This window comes from Ovis aries, chromosome X (assembly GCF_016772045.2).
Source record: "Ovis aries strain OAR_USU_Benz2616 breed Rambouillet chromosome X, ARS-UI_Ramb_v3.0, whole genome shotgun sequence".
Classification (NCBI taxonomy): domain Eukaryota; kingdom Metazoa; phylum Chordata; class Mammalia; order Artiodactyla; family Bovidae; genus Ovis; species Ovis aries.
Window position 1 is genome coordinate 497,122 of NC_056080.1, and position 20,622 is coordinate 517,743.

The following is a 20,622-nucleotide window of genomic DNA, read 5'->3' on the forward strand; positions in this document are numbered from 1 at the left end:
GCATTGCAGGCGGATTCTTTACCAGCTGAGCCACCAGGGAAGCCCAAATGTATACAGCAGCCCATAAATACCCTCCCTATGTTGGTTGCCGAGAACAGCACGCACGCAGCACGCACGCACGCAGCACGCACGCACGCAGCACGCACGCACGCAGCACGCACGCACGCAGCACGCACGCACGCAGCACGCACGCACGCAGCACGCACGCAGCACGCACGCACGCAGCACGCACGCACGCAGCACGCACGCACGCAGCACGCACGCACGCAGCACGCACGCACGCACGCACGCAGCACGCACGCACGCAGCACGCACGCACGCAGCACGCACGCACGCAGCACGCACGCACGCTGGGTCCAATAAATTGGCGGCTGGGTCCAATAAAACACACAGACACAGACAGAGACACAGACACACACACACACACCCAACCACCCCCATATTTATATATATACACCATACGTATACACCAGCCCACAAGTGCCCTCCCGAGGACGGGGACCCAGAACTCCAAATCCTCCTCGCCCCTCACCACATCTATCACAGCTGCTCTTCATCTTAATGCGCTTCCCTTGTGGCTCAGCTGGTAGAGAATCTGCCTACAGTACGGGAGAGCTGGGTTGTATCCCTGGGTGGGGAAGGGCCCCCTGGAGAAGGGAAAGGCCACCCACTCCAGTATTCTGGCCTGGAAAATCCCATGGAAAGAGGAGCCTGGTCAGTTATAAGTGTTCGGGTTACAAAGACTCAGGACTGAGTGACTGACACTTGACTTCACTTTATTAGAGGTTACTTCCTTGGTGGCTTAAGCCGGTAAAGAATCTGCCTGCAGTTTAAAGAGACCTGGGTTCAATTCCTCAGTTTGGGAAGATCCCCTGGAGGAGCGAAAGGCCACCCACTCCAGTATTCTGGCCTGGAGAATCCCATGAACCAGACAGTCCACGGGGTCGCAAAGAGTCGGACAGGACTGAGTGACTTTCACCTTCCCTTCACTTGATCTTCATTCCAGGCTGGCTTCAGGTGAACAGAAATGTCAGCGGAAACAAGAACACGTTCTCTCATCCCACCCCAAGAGCAGGACGGCCCAGCCCCTTCTCCACCTCCCTTTAGTCCTCTGAATGAGAGCATCCAGAGCTCTGTCTTCTCTATAGCCCAGGTTTTCCATCCGTGGTTGCTGGCCCTGCAGGTGGTGTGTTGGAAGAAGGTGTTTTTCTCCCCACTCCCGGCAGGAAGCCAGCTTCTTACCTGACTCCTGGAGATATCGGTACACCAGGAAGTTCACCTCGTCACTGGTAATGCTCATCTTAGCCTCACCTCGCGGGGATGAGGTCTTTACGAAGCAGCAGCCACCACCCTCTGTCGGAAAAGGCGAGAGGAGAAAGCGGAGAGATGTTTCAGACACTGCCTGCGTGTTCCTCCTCAATCGCGATTCTTTCGGAAAACAATTAACACATGTAATACTCAGGAGGTAACTAATGCCCGATTCCTGCTGTACGTTCCGGTAACATAAAGGCTTTATAATTATCTAAACACATACAGGTGAAAAATTTCCCCTGTATTTTCTGGTGACATAAAGCTTTTATAATTATCTAACACATAAACATACCGGTGAAAAATTTCCCCTGTATTTTCTGCTTATGTAAAGATTTTACAATTAAACATATGAACATACAGGTGAAAAGTATCCCCCAGAACATGAGCTGATGCGTTTCAGAAGGCTGGCATGGACCCATCTATAAACCACATTAACGGAGACAAAATCAGGGGCACCAGAAAATGAGGACAAACACCACGACTTGATTCAATGAAGACCCTGAAGCGGTTGGTACCGAGCTTCAACAGAACCCCGGGACAGAAGGTGGCTGCTTGCACCAGCTGGCCCTTCCGTGGACAGACAAGGAAGATTACCGGGGGTACCCCCATAGTCCTGTCAACACCCTCAGGTGGGGTGACCACATGGCCCCATTCACACCTGTGGTTCTGCAGCACAGATGATTCACAGCAACCTCCCACACATCACAGTTCCATGCTGAACCTGACGGTCACCGAACCGACAGGGTGCACCCACGTGGCCCCAAGACACACATCAGCGAGGAGCTGAGTCATCGACACAGTGACGTGACTTCTATCACGAGGTGGGGAGTCAGCAAGCAGCCCCATGGACACAGACCGAACCAACAGAGTTCGATTCCGCGGCAGACTGGCCGAGACCCTGGCATCTTCAAGGATGGACTGAGTGCTCCCCGGGACCCAGGAGCAGGAAGACCAGCCTGTGTGCCTGGACCGTGGACTCTGAGATGGTAGGAGTCGGCCTGTGTCATCAGCCAAGCAGGATTCTTACAGAGCTCAGAATGCCTCTGCGTGCTAAGTTGCTTCAGTTGTGTCTGACCCTCTGCAACTCCCATGGACTATGTGTAGCCCTGCCAGGCTCCTCCGTCCTTGGGATTCTCCAGGCAAGGATACTGGAGTGGGTTGCCATGCCCTCCTTCAGGAAAATGCTTGTGCTGGCTGCAACGAAGTTAGGGGAACCCCAGGGCGATGGTTCGGACCTCCAACGATTGATTGGCTGGAGGTAAGGGGAATCATGTCCTGAGGGCACCAAGGAGAACAGGGAACGTGGCACTCGGGGTGTCGGGGGGCTTGAGGCTGAGCCAGGAGGCCTGATGCTGATCGCACCTTCATCCCTATGCAGCTGTGGACCGCAGGCCTCAATTTTCCACCTATGCCAACTGTGGATGCTAAAAACCGCTGCCCTCCCCCTCCCCCGGGAAGGCGGTGAGGATGACATGCTTCTGCATACACTTCCAGACCAGGGCCCCGAGCACCGCAGAGACCCAGGAGGGCTCTTAATCCTACTCCGCCCCCCTGCAAGCATCCTCAAAGCAGAGAGGCCACACTCGCCCCCAAGGAACATACCTCCAAAAACAACAACAAACATGGGTTCTCGATTAGTGACATTAGTTTATTTTCTTGCCTGACCCAGTTAAGATTCATGCATGTGAGTGCTCTATTGCGCCCGGCTCTTTGTGACCCCTATGGACTGTGGCCCGCCAGGCTCCTCTGTCCATGGGATTTCCCAGGCAAGAATACCGGAGTGGGTTGCCATGCCCTTCTCTAGAGTTTTCACTGGAGGCACCTCCCATTAGGTAGAGCTGAGATCTCTGCGGTTGTGACTGGGCAGAAAGGAAATGACCATCTTCACTGTGTCGCAAAAACCACATATTCCCTCACTGTTCTGGTTTCAGAGGAAGAAAAAAAATCAGTGTGAGCTGATGACACGGCTGGAGACTTCCTGCTTACCATGAGTATTCCAACATAAATAACCACTGGGGGGCTGAAATCCATCACGAAGCTGAAGGGGATTATTTACAGCATTTTTCCTTTTTTAACAACTTAATTTCCAGGTGGCAAAAGACTCTTAATAACCAAGGTCACAAAACAGTTTGAAATTCAGTTGCAAGAGAAGTCAGAACCAACAGGACCTGCTGTCCAGCACAGGGAACTCAGCTCAGTCCTCTGTAATAACCTGATGGTTCCCAGGGGGAAGGAAGGGGTAAGGGTTAGTTAGGGAGTTTGGGATGGACATGGACACACTGCTGTGTTTAACATGGAGAACCAGCAAGGACCTGCTGGACAGCACAGGGAACTCGGCTCCATGTCATGTGGCCGCCTGGATGGGAGGGGAGTTTGGGGGAGAAGGGGTGCATGTAATGCATGGCTGAGTCCCTTTGCATTCCACGAGAAACTACAGCAGTGTTGTTAATCGGCTGCGCCCCAATACCACATACAAAGGGAACAAAGAGATGGTGTTTTTTTTTTTTTAAAGGGAGCAGGAAATGGTGTCTAAGGGTTTGGCTGTATTGCGTGTACAGTATTTAATATGCTCTCATACTCCAGGAAGGGACAGGACCGCTCCCCAAACAATAAAATCTGAACTGCTGTGTGATGATCTTGGAGGATGTAATGACCACAGAGCCACTTGAACGTCGGCTCTGGGAGATGAAGACAGAAAGGGCGAGTGAGTTTCCCTGCCCATGGGCGGGGAGCCTGGTTCGGAAACAGTGACGGCGCACAGTGACTCCAGGGTGGGGAGCGTGGTGTTCAGCGTGATATCATCCGTGGCAGAAGTTTCTCTCTTAGCAAATCGGTGCCGTTAGGACGCGGTCTCTTAACATCCTCTCATGCATCCCCTTCCTTCGTTCTCCAGGAATGGAAGAAAAAGCCGGTCTGAGGTCTTGTCTCTGCTACGAGTCTGCTGGCCTGGACGCTGGAAGAATGCATCGCGTAAAGTGATCTACTGGACGAGGCTCAGGGCTATGGGACTTGATTCCATGCGGGGTGAGGGTGCAGAGCCAGAGCTGCTGGAAAATCTGCTGTAAATGACCTCATTGCAGCAAGGCGCTTTCACAGATTCTCTGCCGACTGCAACGCAGTAGGTCTCATCCCCTGGCTTCCCTTCTCCATAACACTGGGGGTGGTTTAGCTATCAGTCGTGTCCAACTCTCTGCAACCCCATGGAATGTAGCCCGCCAGGCTCCTCTGACCATGGGATTCTCCAGGCAAGAATACTGGAGTAGGTTGCCATTTCGTCCTCCAGGGGATCTTCCCGACCCAGGGATCCAACCTGTGTCTGCTGTATTGGCAGGCGGATGCTTTAGCGAGCCACCAGGGAAGTCCATAACATTGCTCTCCTTTCAAATGGAAACTGTGTTTTCCAATGGCCAGTTATGAGACTAGAAGTTTAATGTGTGCATCAACATTTACATATAAATGCTCCTGTACACACTGCTGGAGACGAAGGTGGAGAGGAAGCAAGCCTGTTTCAGCAGGTCGCACACCTGCTCTGCTTGTGCTGACTGAAACGAAGCCGCCACGTAACTGCTGGAAAACGACTGCAAACTTGTTGTTGTTGTTCAAAGACAGTAATGAGTACTGTTCAACAAATGATGGCTCTTACAGTTGGACTTCAGCTATTGCAGAATATATATATATATACAGAATAGACTGGACAAAGAACAAGAAAATGTCAACAGTGGTTTCAGCTTCTTTCCACCCCCCCAGACTTATCTTCATTTTAGTAAGGAGTATTTGCATGCATATTATTCTACAGTAAGAAAGAGAGTCCCCCCCAAGGTAAGATTTTTCACTAATTTTATATTCAAATTTATTTACTTGGGAGCCCAATGGTCCAAAATTATAAACATAATCAAAGAGCTATTCTTTCCTCACCAGAGTTCACATGCCCAGCAGTGGCACGCATGCGTGCCAGCTTGCGTCAGTGTGTCTGACTCTTTGCAACCCTATTACCTCAGCCCGCCAGGCTCCTCTGTCCATGGGATTCGCCAGGCAAGAATGCTAGAGTGCATGGCCCTGTTCTCCTCCAGGGGATCTTCCCAACCCAGGGACTGAAAGCCTCCTGCTTTGGCAGGCGGGTTCTTAACCACTAACGCTACCATCTGAATAAGAGAATGAAGTAACCTAGTAAGACTGTAGTCCTCAAAAGGATTTTCATGACTGGTGATGACGTCCACGATACAGTGCTATGTGGAAAAAAAAAAAAGGAGGCTTCAAATGGAATGCACGTGTGCCTAAGTTTCATTTTGTACACACACACAAGGCCTCCCCCGGTGGCTCAGAGGGTAAGCAATCTGCCTGCAACGCAGGAGACCCAGGTTCGATCCCTGGGTGGGGAAGATCCCCTGGAGAAAGAAATGGCAATCCATTTCCAATTCTTGCCTAGAGAATTCCATGGACAGAGGAGCCTGGCAGACTACAGTCCATGGGGTTGCAAATAGTCAGACACGACTTAGCAATTAAACCACACAAACCACACACACACACACACACACACACACACACACACGTACACATAAAAGATACCCTCTAAAATGTAAACAGTAAAATAAAATACACCGGTCTCTCCAGGCCTGGGATGATGCTGGACTTAAATCTATGTACATGTGGCGTGCCTTTTCAGTATTTTCCTAATTTCCTCCTACGAACGTGAACTGCAGTCACATTCATTAGAATGTAATTAAAATCTGGCAGCGTCTTCAGAAATCAGTATGAGAACAACCCAGCTAAGGAGGGAAGAAATTGGCAGGGTTGAGACAGCAGGGAAAAGGGAGCCTCCTCGGGTTAGAAAAATAATGACGCGCTTCACAGAAATCAAAAAACACCCCCAGGGTGAGGCCTTCAGAAAGGGGCCTTTCTGAGCCTATTTGCCGGCCCGGATTCATTAGTGGCCGGTTGGTGAGCTCCGTTCTGACCCTGTGCACAAAGGCATGAAGCATGGAGATGCGAGAGGACGGGGTGTCCTGGCCCAGACATGCTGCCAAGACCACATGTCCCCTCCCAAGCAGCCATGGGTCCCCATCTAGAACCCTCTGAGCCGCACACCGTGCCCAGCCCACACTCCTCTGCCAGATCGGGAGGCAGGTCCAGAGGGAAACCTTCCTAAAAAGTCCACCCCGATGACAGCAAGCCACTGCTAAGAAAGGTCTGCGTCACAGAGAGACAGACACACACGTAACTCCGACAGCACGGTTTCACTTTACAGCCTTCTGTCCACGCGGTGAAATGCAAGTTCAGGCCCCCAAGCTTTCGCAGCTAAGTGCCTCGGGAGATACGGACAGCTTCAATGTAAAAATGTCCTTTCCCTTCTTTGCTGGAGGACGTGGATCTGCCAGCTAAGGCTTCCGATTAGTCTGTAAATTAATTTACAGACTTTAATTATCTCTGAGACCAAGGGGCTGGAATGAGAGTCTCTGCACTAGGCCCTCTGATAAATCACAGGAATCTACACAGGCTGGTTATGAAAGCTCTCAGACACTGTGATTTTCAGCCACATACGCAAGATTTACCTTGGCCTGGATGATTCCCTTTTCTGTGGTAGGTGGAGTCCTAAGTGAGGTCATCGACTCCTATAATGTGGTCTCCAGAGTTTTGAAAAAAAAAAAAAACAAAACCCTGTGGCTTTCTCTGTAAATATAAAGGCAGGTGATGCTTTGCCCTCTGGGTCAGCCTGTATCTCAAAAACCTTGGTGCTCAAATAGGGAGACGTTGAGGGCAGGGGGAGGGGTGACAGAGGATGAGTTAGCTGGATGGCATTGCTGAGTCAACGGACATGAGCAAACTCAGGTCAACAGTGAAGGACAGGGAGGCCTGGCATGCTGCAGGCCACAGGGTCGCAAAGAGTCGGACACGGCTGAGTGACCGAACAACGAGAACAGAAATATATTGTGATGCCTCAGCTTTAAACGAGCACGGTGACCCATGGCTCTATTCTTGCCTGGGAAATCCCTCGGACAGAGGAGCCTGGTGGGCTACAGTCCATGCGGTCTCAAAGAGTTGGACACGAGTGGGCACGCATGCACACACACCGACAACAACACACCGCATAAAAGAAAAATACTAAAAGCATCGTGAAGTCGAGCATCGCAAGAGCGTCCTTTGACACTTAAATCAGCAAGCGGAAGGCATTCAGTTTTCTCATCCAGCACTCGGCAGGTGAAATTCCCACAGCCAGAGGACTGCGGCGATCAAACCACAGAAAGAAATACCGACGGGAGCAGGGAGGGGTCGTCGGTCTTGGTACTGTGGACACTCGGGACCACATGGACCTCTGTGATGGGTTCCCCGATGCCCTGGAGGATGTTGAACAACATTCCTGGGTCTCCACCCACTGGGTGTCAGGAGCAACATCTTCCTCAAAGGTCTCCAGACATGATCAAATGTCCCCTGGGGAAGGCTGGTTACACACGTCCAGAGCCACTCTGCTCATGGAAGGGCCTACAGTTCCTAAAGTCCATGAGCAACTGCAGGGTCTTGGCCGAGCAACCACAACTTACTAATAAAGTGTGAGTCCCTTCAATCGTGTCTCACTCTTTGCGACCCCATGGACTGTAGCCCGCCGGGTTCCTCTGTCCATGGGGATTCTCCAGGCAAGGATACTGGAGTGGGGTTGCCATGCCCTCCTCCAAGGGGATCTTCCTGACCCCAGGATCGAACCCGTGTCTCCTACCCTGCAGTCGGATTCTCTCCCATCTGAGCCACCAGGAGAAGCACAATGTGGATGCTGTCTTAAGCTCTCCATGGACCTCTCAGAGCTGCACGTTAGAGGCCCTTCAACTCAGAGCTCATGGTTGGAGGAGAAATGAGACAGGTGTCTTTCTCGAGGTCAAGCCTGGTGCACTGCAGCCCACAGGCAGATTCACACGTTGCCCACCTTCCGTAAGGCTTAGGAGCTATCCACGGAGTCTCTGCTCCTACATGGTTGCAAGGAAAATCAAAACAGTCCTATTGTGCCACTCCTGAAATTGCGATGACAATGGAATTCCAGTGCCCATCGGCGATTACCGATTATTACCGATGTCACTCAGCCACACTCGTTCATTGGTGTGTATGATCAGTAGCGGTTCTCACAGAGTAAAGGCAGAATAAAGTAACAGAGACCCCGGGGCCCACAAAGCATCAACTATCAACATCTACTCTCTGGCCCTTGATGGAAAACGTCTGCCAACCTCGCTCTCCCGAAGATTCTCCCCTCTCTACATTAGAGCATGCCCGCTTTGTTGCTTTCCGGCCGGAAATCTTCCTGTCTGGGAACCTGAAGGTGATGCCCCCAAGAATGTGGACGGATGCTCCTCGGGGATAACCCACCGGTCTCTCTGCAATGAAGAGCCAAGAAGAAACCACAGCCGTCATCTGCTGTTTGTCCGTTGCTTTCCGAGGAGGGACCTGCTGAAACTAGGCTAAGTCAAATGGGAACAGACCAAGGTCCATCTGGTCAAAGCTATGGTTTTTCCAGTAGTCCTGTATGAATGGGCGAGTTGGACCATAAGAAGGCTGAGGACCAAAGAATCGATGCTTTAGAACTGTGGGGCTGGAGAAGACTCTTGAGAGTCCCTTGGACTGCAAGGAGATCCAACCAGTCCATCCTAAGGGAGATCAGTCCTTGGTGTTCATTGGAAGGACTGATGCTGAAGCTGAAACTCCAATACTTTGGCCACCTGATGTGAAGAGCTGACTCACTGGAAAAGACCCTGATGCTGGGAATGATTGAGGGCAGGAGGAGAAGGGGACGACAGAGGATGAGATGGCTGGATGGTATCACCGACTCGATGGACATGGGTTTGAGTAAACTGTGGGAGATGGTGAAGGACAGGGAAGCCTGGCGTGCTGGAGTCCATGGGGTTGCAAAGAGTCACATAAAACTTGGCGAATGAATAACAACAGGAACAGACATGAGCCCTCACACTCTAACGCACAGCACCCAGCACAGAGAGAAAGGGCTGTGATTTACAGCTGACTCCCAAGCTCACCGTCACGGAGGCACCATGGGCACTGTGGTATGTGAGCAGCAATGCCTTTCCCCAGCATAATCCCAAATGAACATCCGCATATGGAAATTGCACAGGGAATCATCAAAGGCTACACGAAATTCCAGAGTCATCTATGAAGCTAAACACCAACGCCCAACTCACAACAGGAAGTCAACGTGTGTGCTCAATTCAACTCACTCAAAGCTTGTGTGTTCCCTGAATAATGAATTCAGACTCAATCAAGACACTGGTGAGCAACAGACATTCTCTCTCCCCTCTGCCCTCTGACATTTGAACTATGACTCAATTGCGTTTTATTTATTTATTTTTTCAATTGCGTTTTAAAAATACTGACTGATGGCACAGCCACTTTGGAAAGGTTGGGATGATTCTTCCAAACGTTAAACAGAGTTACCATATGACCAAGCAATTCTCCTCTCAGGTATATACCCAAGAGAAAATGAAGGTACATATCCAGATAAAATTTACACACGAATGTTCATGGCAGCGCTATTCTCAACAACTCAAGAAAACTACACACGACTCCAATGTCCATCAGCTGATGAATGGATAAATAGAATACGGTGGTACATCCATACAGATGGAATGTTCTTTGCCCATTAAAAGGCTCATGCTACAACCTGAACATGCGGTGTCACAGACTCAATTAACCTTTTCTAATTTTTTATTTTTTAAAAAACCAAACTACCCCTTCCAGATAATTAAGAAAAATATTGAAATTCTAATACAGCTGGCCCTTGAACAAAATGCAGTTTGGGATGAAAATCCCACACAGCTGAAAATCCACTTATAACTACAGTGGGCCCTCATATCCATGGTTCCTCATCTGTGGATTCACTCACGGACTCTGGACAGCAGTTAGTTACTGGGGAAGAAAAAAAAAACCCACGTATAAGTGGACCGGTGCAGTTCAAACCAGTGCAGATGACCCCAGTCAAGGGCCAGCGGTACGTATTTACCTTGCTACATGTTTGGTCTTAAACAAAAATACCACATAAGGTTGTTCCTGTGGTTACATCTGGGCCTATCATTTTACTTCTGACTGGTTCTTTTTAAAGCAGTACAGCAAAAAAATCTTCTGCAGATTTCTACCTTTTATGTTTTTAAAATAACAAAACTCTTATCAGCATTTTTTCCCCATGAAAACAATTAACCAGAAAACACACACAAAAAAGGATAAAATCAAACACTAAAATTCCATCTTCCAAAATATTAACAGCGCTTCTTCCTGATAGAGGCTGGAGAAGGGAACCATCAGCTTTAGGTTGAGACGTGGGCTTCAACTCTGGTTTTTCATTTTTGGGGGGGTCACAAGGCTTTCGGGATCATAGTTCCCTGACCAGGGATGGAACCTGTGCCTCCTGTAATGGAAAGTGCAGATTCCTAACCACTGGAACCACCAAGGAACTTCCTGGGCTTCCATTCTTGAAGTCTGTGCATCTGTGATTGTTTGGATTGCTCCTCTGGGTACTCCTTGTCATCTCACTAGAACTACTGATAGTAAGCTGCATGTTTTCCTAATAACTTTCAAGGTTAAGTAGGAAATCAATTTGCAGATAGACACAAATCATATTAAGAAACTAACAAAGCAAAGAATTAAGATACAGGAGCCAAATAAGATACAGACTCATGCCCTCAATTATAATCCATTTTGCTGCTTAATTTTAATTCATAATGCTGATGAGAGGCATTGATTTTAGAAGGTGTCATCTGCTCCTGGTAAGACCCAGAAAAGTTTAAAATAGCTGGTTCCGTATTCAGCTTCATCTTCAGTTCAGTACAGTCGTATCCAACTCTTTGCGACCCCACAGACTACAGCACGCCAGGCTTCTCTGTCCATCACCAACTCCCAGAGCTTGCTCAAAGTCATGTCCATCGAATCGGTGAGGCCATCCAACCATCTCATCCTCTGTTGTCCCCTTCTCCTCCCGCCTTCAATCTTTCCCCAGCATCAGGGTCTTTCCCAATAAGTCAGTTCTTTGAATCAGGTGGCCAAAGTACTGGACTTTCAGTTTTCAAATCAGGTGGCCAAAGTATTGGACTTTCAGCTTCAGCATCAGTCCTTGCAATGAATATGCAGGACTGATTTCCTTTAGAATGGACTGGTTTGATCTCCTTGTAGTCCAAGGGACTCTCAAAAGTCTTCTCCAACACCACAGTTCCAAAGCATCCATTCTTTGATGCTCAGCTTTCTTTATGGTTCAACTCTCACATCCATACATGATTACTGGACACACCATAGCTTTGACTAGACAGACCTTTGTTGGCAAAGTAATGTCCCTGCTTTTTAATATGCTGTCTAGGTTGGTCATAGCTTTTCTTCCAAGGAGCAAGCATCTTTAATTTCATGGCTGCAGTCACCATCTGCAGTGATTTTGGAGCCCAAGAAAATAAAGTTTCTCACTGTTTCCACTGTTTCCCCATCTATTTGCTATGAAGTGATGGGACCGGATGCTGTGACCTTCATTTTCTGAATGTTGAGTTTTAAGCCGACTTTTTCACTCTCCTCTTTCACTTTCATCAAGAGGCTCTTTAGTTCTCCACTTTCTGCCATAAGGGTGGTGTCATCTGAATATCTAAGGTTATTGACATTTCTCCTGGCAATCTTGATTCCAGCTTGTGCTTCATCCAGCAGGGCATTTCACATGATGTACTCTGCATATAAGCTAAATAGGCAGGGTGACAATATACAGCCTTGAGGTACTCCTTTCCCAGTTTGGAACCAGTCTGCTGTTCCATGTCCGGTTTTAACTGTCCGTGTCTTGACCTGCATACAGATTTCTCAGGAGGCAGGTATGGTCTGGTATTCCCATCTCTTTAAGAATTTCCCCAAATTCTTACAAGGCAAAAAAGCCCAATTCATCTTAAAGAATCAAGTTAGTAGCACATCATTATTTAATAATGCTTCATCTATTACCTTCATGGAGAAGGAAATGGCAAGTACTCCAGTATTCGTGCCTGGAGAATCCCATGGACAGAGGAGCCTGGTGGGCTACAGTCCATGGGGTAGCAAAGAGTCAGACATAATTTAGCGATTAAACAACAATTACCTTGAACTTCAGCAAGACGACCTCAGACACATATCATTTTAAAACAGAAGGTGTTCAGTTTTGGCAAAATGCAGCTGTGTTTGAAACGAATTTCAGGTAGAGAACAAAGATCAAATGCAGGGGTGTACCTTTAGGGCGACTTCATGTGTAGACCTCTGAACCAGTGGGCTCCCCAGCACCCGATCATAGGACCCGCCAAGTGTCTGCTGGGACCTGCCTGGCGAGAAACAACGAGACTGAAAAACAGGAAGACAACAAAGCCAAAATAAACCTGAATATCCTTTGGGAATTGTTCACCTTTGATCTCTCCTATTCTTCTTTTCCGTTGTGATCTCAAACACGTGTTACTGTTTCATACCCTCTGTCTTCAACTTTTACACAAACTATGCACTTTTATTTGCAGTGTAAAAAAGGAAGTAATTAAAACCAGCCATCAGCATTATGGTACATGCAGAGATTTATAAGGAAAACCTCTCAAAGTAAGTAACATTGGTTTTAGGGCAGACAAGGGTTCTGCTATCATTCAATGATAATGAACGCCCACTTGAAACATGTTTGTTTTAGGGAGTGTATCATATACAATCAATCAATTAAACTGTACACATCCTGAAGAGAAGAAAGATGCCTCACAGAAAGTTTATAAAGAGTGCCTGGGCCAACGTTACAATAATCATGGCACGCATGTCTGTGTGCAGATATTTGCTCATTTCTGTGACACGGAAACATTAGAATCTCTCTCCCCCTCTTCTTTCGGCTTCCTAAAATAAAGCAAGGAAGCACTGACTGCTAGGTCTCAAGTTTTCCTCTATTATTCTCCTACATTTCCGTTTCAGAGCGGTTCTGTATTTGCACAGATTTGTAAAGAAGCCAGGGGTGTATCTCACAAGATAATCCTTCATATCACAAGCTTGCTTTTTTCAGTCAATATTAATACAAAGCAGTCAACCAGCCTCTATTTCAGGATATGTACCTCCTTCCTTACAAAATGTCTTTGGCTGGGGGTGAGTCCAGCCTCCTACAGGGTTTAAATTATCCACATGCTCAAAAACTAAGGAAATTCCATGACTACCGCTTTCTGTAAATTCTTGTTCAATAGTCTTAAGTGATATAAAAAGGTGCCAGGTTTAATGTAATTCAAATTCAGAAGCACGGCTATGAATGAAGCTGTTTCTTATTAGTGAATTAATCAGAACCTCTTGAAACGTTTTTAAGGAAAGTCAAGGAAATTATTCCCACTGAGATATGTTTATAGTTACACTGTTCAAAGAAAGGAGATTAAAAAGATTCTATAAGCAGGTTCATAGGCTGTTAAGTTTCATTACAGTGTATTTTTAAAACATCATAAGGATCTGTAAGATGTAAGTAATAACCAGAACAACTGAAAAAAAATCTACCACCGAAGGAAAATAAGATTTAAACGAAACTCTACAGTTGTTTGAACAGGCATTTAAGGGCATCAGACTGAAGCAGGGACAAGGGAATATGGACTTTTCTTATAAAATAAAAATGCATTTCATTATGAAATAAGTTCTGTAGTAGAGATGAAATAGGACAATACTCCTGAGACTAACCTGATGCAGAAAGCAACTGACTGTTTTCAGGACTGTGTTGCAAACCCAAAATAGCCTTCTGATGAGACTGCTAAATACGATAAACTATCAAAGTATGAGCAGATGTCACCACAATAAGCCCCAAATTGCTTGAAAATTGAAACATTAAGATCCACAATAATTCAATTAGGCAATTAATATATAAACAGCTCTTATTACAAGCTGTTCAGAAAAAAGAAAAAAAAGCCTCAGTATTTAGTTTGGACCTATTCTTTGGTCCAAAACAGATGGTAACTCACAAATTGAAGGTTATCTTTGATATAAGTTGTTAAATTCAATAAGACTAATTAACATCGTGTGTGTGTTATAAACACACAAAACATGTGAAATATGACTTTGGTTAATGACTTTCTGGTTATACAATATGACAAATTAATTAGTTTACTGCTAAAAAATAAGAAGTTAAAGTGAGAAATCTGACCTTCCAATACCTTGTCATTCGTGATTTTCCCATTACGAACAACCAAAGAGAACCACTATCCATAAACCGTGCTGGTAAGAATTTATGGGGCTGAAAAGTATTTGTGGGATATGCAAATGATTTTAACAAATGCAATATATTCCTTAATTCTCAAAGGTATTCAGAATGAAACTGACAGTGAGTCCCTCAGTCACGTCCAGTTCTTTGTGACCCCATGGACTGTAGCCCACCAAGCTCCGCTCTCCATGGAATTCTCCAGGGAAGAATACTGCAGTGGGTTGCCATTCCCATCTTGGATTTAAGAAGGGAGTGAATTGAATTGGATTGATTCCATTGAATGAACTGAATTGGATTGACTCCACTGAATCAGTTGAACTGAACTGGATTCCATTCAATCCCAGGGGATCTGCCCGACCCAGGGATTGAACCTGGGTCTCCTGCATTGTAGAGATTCTTTACCGACTGAGCCGAGTTACCCGTAATAAAAACTCGGAAGCATCATGGCACGTCCACAGTGGTAACACAGGTGCTTTCAACCAGGGGTGGCTGTGTCCTCTGCCCCAGGGGACTCTAGGATATTAGGCAACGTCTGGAAACATTTTTCGGTTGTCCCAACTGGAGGAGGGAAGCTACTGGCATAGCATTAAGCATCTACAACTCACAGAACAGTCTTCCACACAGCAGACAGATCAGGCCCCCAAATGCTAATAATATCCAGAAACTATATTTTAATGGGACAGGCTTTAGTGTTAGGTAGGTTAGACTAGGGAAACAGAGTCCAAGATGGTAGTAAGAGGAAGGGACGACGAGAAGAACCATGTGCAGGGGAAAGGAAAGGAAAAAGCCCATGAAAAGGAAAACTTGAGGCCTGGAATAAGAAGCTCTGGAGGGGAAGAAGCCTAACACGGCCCTTTCCCTGACTGGCTTGACCATACACCCTAACTGCATTCCCTTCCCTGACTGGTTGCAGACACAAGCCCTATTTTGCAAGGGGAAATAGCCAATGGAGCCCGAGAACCGCCAAGGGGACGAGAAAAACGTATGCAAAGGGAAACAGAAAAATGAGACCAGACCACTCCAGCGGGTGTGGGTCCACTCTCCCGTCTGAAGACTGTCTTGCCTGTGGCTTGCTTAAGAAATCCTGCCTGCTTGAGCTGTGTCGGTCTGTCGTTTCAATTCTTTCCTACGAAGAGACAAGAATGGAGGGGAAGAAACCTACTCGACAGTAGACTCACCAAGCAGACACTTCTCTTCACGACTTCTGCCTGATTCTTACTGTGCAACATTAGAAGTAACGCTTTCACACGGGCCTTAGACTCAGAAAGGAATGCCTAGGGGACACTTTAGCCTAGATTGTCACCATCTAAAACGGGTTACCGAGGTCAACCATGGATTCTGTTCAGAGAAAATGGTTCACTAAGAGACACAAAAGCATCAGATATCCAACTGCGAAATAATTCAGGGCATTCAGTGAATTAAGAGCATGAGAATAACAATGAATTCTGATAACATTCATTACAGGGGGCACATCTCCTGGTAAGCGAACTAGGACCCCACATGCTTCGAAGCATAGCCCCCCAAAAAATTCTGATAAAAAATATTTAAGAGCAATGAAGCGAAATAATAACTATTACAGAGAGAAAGTCTCTGGAAAAATAGGAATAGCAAAACATGCACGGTTCAGCATATAATCCCATCACTTAATGAGGTACAAATGAAACCAAGAAGAAACTGCATCATTCATTTGAAAGAAGACTATCCCTGTTTGCAAAAAACATTTAAAAAGAGGAAGAAAAATGGCTTTAACAAAATAAAGTTGCAATTTGAGTGGAAGGGCTTGAAAATCAAGTATAAAGGATTATAAGAGAGGAAGTTTATAGGCTTATCCTTTTCTGTAAATACACGTAACGTGTACACGCTTTCTATAATAAAGAGTCCTGAAAAAAGTTGAGCAAAATGTTGAAAATTTCTGATGCTTTGCAATGAATACTTGGAAGTCCATTCTTCTCTTCATTTCTTAGTATGTTTGAAATCTGCCAAAGGGTTTTTTTTTTTTTAATTCACATAAAAAGATCTGTGAACTTACTGATTTGCCCTTGTTATTTATGAGGCTGTAAGCTACTTTAACAGTGCCTTATACCATCTCTTTGTACTTCACTGTGGCTAATGTACTATTCTACATTCAGGGATAAACAGCTCATCAGGGTATGCTAAAATGTGAAAAACAAAATGTCTTTTTTGTGGGGAGCTAGATACAGTTAAGTGCCTTCTAGCTCTGAGATTCCATGCTATCAAGTTTCAATTTATCTGCTTATGCTGAACTCTTAACTCACCAAGATACCAAAAATTACCTGGCCAGGTGATCAAGTCACGTGTTAATAAGTCCTTTCCAAAGCACAGGTGAAGAGATTCCAGGCTTGGCTTGTTTTTCTCAATCACAAACCAGCAAATTAAAGAGAGAAGGAAGCAACCTTTGCAATATTGTCAGGGGTCTCACACCCTGATTTCAAGCAGTTTATGTCTGAGTTCCCTCCAATATTCACTTAAACATCCATGATTAACAAGAAAGTTTAGAAAAGAGCCTCCTTCCAGAGGAAAGGACCAGGGAACTGGAGCTTTGAGAAAAGACTAACATGTGACTTGACTGCTGCGCTGGAAAACTAAAAGGAAAGAGGAAGTGAACTCACAAGATTTTTTGCACAAGAAACCACAGATGAAACAAAAAGACAACCTACAGGCTGGGCTGCAGTTCAACAGGGCTCAGCTTCCAAAACACATGGACAGCTCATACGACTCAATAACAGAAAACCAAACAACTCCACCAAAAAACTGGCAGAAAACCAAAGTAGATGCTCCTCCAAAGAAGACACACAAATAGCCAATGAGCACATGAGAAGATGCTCGATGCTGCTGATCACTGGACAAATTCAAATCAAAACTACAATGATGCACCACCGCACACAGGTCCACATGGCCATCATCAAAAAGTCTACGGATAGTAAATGCTGGAGAGGGTGTGCAGAAAAGGGAACTCTCGTACCCTGTTGGCAGAAATGCATTTGGTATGGCCCCTGTCAAGAATGGTATGCTGCTGCTGCTAAGTCACTTCAGTCGTGTCCGACTCTGTATGACCCCAGAGACGGCAGCCCACCAGGCTCTCTTGTCCCTGGAATTCTCCAGGCAAGAGCACTGGCGTGGGTTGCCATTTCCTTCTCCAATGCATGAAAGTGAAAGTGAAAGTGAAGTCACTCAGTCGTGTCCGACTCTGTGCGACCCCATGGACTGCAGCCTATCAGGCTCCTCCGTCCATGGGATTTTCCAGGCAAGAGTACTGGAGTCGGGTGCCATCGCCTTCTCCAGAAGAATGGTATGGAGGCCCCTTAAAAAAACTCAAAGCAGAATTGCCATAGGATTCAGCAATCCCACTCCTGGGTATGCTGCCGCTGCTGCTGCTAAGTTGCTTCAATCGTGTCCGACTCTGTGCGACCCCACAGACGGCAGCCTGGGTGTATATTTAGAGAAAACCCTAACTCTATGAGATACATGCACCCAAATATTCACAGCAGCACTTTGCCCAGCAGCTAGGACGTGGAGCAGCCTGAATGTTCACTGACAGACAAGATGGTAACGGTGTGGGATGTTGTTGTTTAGTCGAGAAGTCGTGTCTGACTCTTCTGTGACCCTATGGCCTGTAGCCCACCAGGCTCCTTTGTCCATGGGATGCTCCAGGCAAGAGTACTGGAGTGCATTGCCATTTCTTCCTGCAAGGGATCTTTCTGACCCGGGCATCAGAGCCACATCACCAGCATTTGCAGGTGGATTCTTTACCAATGAGCCACCTGGGAAGCCCCAAAGGTGTGGTGTGTGTGTATATGTATATGTGTGTGTGACTCAGTTTTGTCTAACTCTTTGCAACCCCATACACTGGGGCAGCCTGCCAGGCTCCTCTGTCCATGGGATTCTCCAGGCAAGAATATGATAGTGGGTTGCCATGCCCTTCTCCAATATATCCATATCCATCTATCTATCTATATATATACACACACATATATATACATACAATGGAATATTACTCAGACATAAAAAAGGATGAAATAATGCTATTTTCAACAACATGGGTGAACCTAGAGATTACTGTACGAAGTCAGACAAAGGCAAACTCATCACTTATACGTGGAACTTAAAATATGACACAAACGAGCTAAGTTACAAACCAGAAAGACTCACAGACACAGAAAACAGATTTATGGTTACCAAAGGAGACTGGGGAGGGGTAAGCTAGGACTTTAGGACTAGCAGACACATGCTACTATACTTAAAGCATATAAAAAAACAAGGTCTTTCCATGAACTACGGGGAACTACAGTCAATATCATATAATAAGCTATAATGAAAAAGAAAACTAACCGTAAAAATGGTTTATACATAGTTGCATCCACTGTGGGTCTAAGTGCCTTAAAGTCATGTAATCCTGCAAATAAATAATGGCAGAATCCTTCCTACCAGAATGTCACAACATGTTTTCAACGAGAAGCCCAGGTACCACCACGGGCAGTGTCAGACCAGGGGTTCACACACAGCAAATCATCGCTTTCTTGCCATGATGCCTTCCTGGCTCTGAGCTGCAGGCAGCAGAAATTTTGTGAATCACTGTCCTTCGTACAGTAATCTCTAGGTCCGCCCATGTTGAAAATAGCATTATTTCATCCTTTTTTATGTCTGAGTAATATTCCATTGTATGTATATATATGTGTATATATATGTATATATAGATGGATATGGATATATTGGAGAAGGGCATGGCAACCCACTATCACTGGCCTTCCCTGGCGGCTCAGCTGATAAAGAATCCACCTGCAATGTGGGAGACCTGGGTTCTATCCCTGGGTTGGGAAGACCTCCTGGAGAAGGGAACGGCCACCCACTCCAGTGTTCTGCCCTGGAGAATTCCACAGACTGCATAGCCCATGGGGTCGGACACGACTGAGTGACTTTGACTTTCCTTCTCCAGCTTGTCTATGTACGTAGGTTTTCCCCTAGAAAAATGACACTCCGTGCTCAGTATGTAACTCTCCCAAACTTCGACTTTTCAGACACATGCTGAGATGTTCCTGACGACTTCCTGACAGATTGTGAATACACCAGTTGCTAGACACGCTAATAAACGGCGGTTCTCCTGCTGGAAGCCTATAGATTCCCCAAAAGAAATAGAAAACCAACGTGCATTTCTCTAGACTCTGGAAGGCTACAAGCTAAAGATGACAGCGCTTGACGAAAATGAATGCAAGTATGCCAAGATGGTAATGACTTACAAAAATAAACTCTACTTTTAATATCATAATAGTGTCAAGAAGTAGGGCAGTTCTACATGAGCCTTTACCCGCTGGGAATTAAAATCAGGCCATGATCCTCACTGCTCTTTTCACTCACCGAACTAGGAACATAGGTACCGTGAGGTGAGAGGTCACACTGCATTAATCAGTTCCAAGGCGATGGCAACCCACTCCAGCACTCTTGCCTGGAAAATCCCACGGACGGAGGAGCCGGGTGGGCTGCGGTCCACGGGGTCGCGGAGAGTCGGACACGACTGAGCGACTTCCCTTTCACTTTTCACTTTCATGCACTGGAGAAGGAAATGGCAGCCCACACCAGTGTTCTTGCCTGGAGAATCCCAGGGACGGGGGAGCCTGGTGGGCTGCCGTCTATGGGGTCACACAGAGTTGGACACGACTGAAGTGACTTAGCAGCAGCAGCATCTCCTAACATCACATTCCTCTTTGAAAACCATTCATTTTTTGAATACTCTTTATTTACATGGAGTAGTTATTTTTTGTCACTATACTAAAAGGTTACCCAATTCTCTTTATATGTAAACTGGCAGACAAGAGTAAAGGGATCCGTTCTCTTTAAAGAGTTCTATTTACGACACACACACAAAGATTCTGTGTTGTTTCGTTCATGATAAACACTAATTATGTGCATGAATTTCAAGGGGAAAAAAAGGGAAGGAAGGGAGAGGAAGGAAGAAGAGGAAGGAAGGATTGGGAAGGAAGGGGGAGGAAGGGGAAGGAAGGGAGAGGAAGGAAGGGGAAGGAAGGGAGAGGAAGGGAGAGGAAGGAAGGGGGAGGAAGGGGAAGGAAGGGAGAGGAAGGAAGGGGAAGGAAGGGAGAGGAAGGGAGGGGAAGGAAGGGGAAGGAAGG

General features: G+C 46.4%; 1 protein-coding gene across 18 annotated transcripts in view; it reads right to left on the reverse strand.

Annotated features, from left to right (window-relative positions):
* The window catches only part of LOC101119116 (transducin beta like 1 X-linked), a 248,917-nt gene that overhangs the window by 62,117 nt on the left and 166,178 nt on the right, over positions 1–20,622 (reverse strand). For 9 of the 18 annotated variants that reach the window (XM_060407534.1, XM_060407547.1, XM_060407530.1 and 6 more), the window contains 2 exons: positions 12,520–12,608; positions 1,243–1,353 (listed from right to left, as the gene is read on the reverse strand). In XM_060407534.1, the coding sequence (XP_060263517.1) occupies positions 1,243–1,300 (58 nt within the window). In that variant the 5' untranslated portion in view covers positions 1,301–1,353; positions 12,520–12,608. Of the gene's footprint in view, positions 1–1,242; positions 1,354–12,519; positions 12,628–20,622 lie in introns of all 18 variants that reach the window. The other 9 variants (XM_060407541.1, XM_060407535.1, XM_060407540.1 and 6 more) reach the window with 3 other exon arrangements.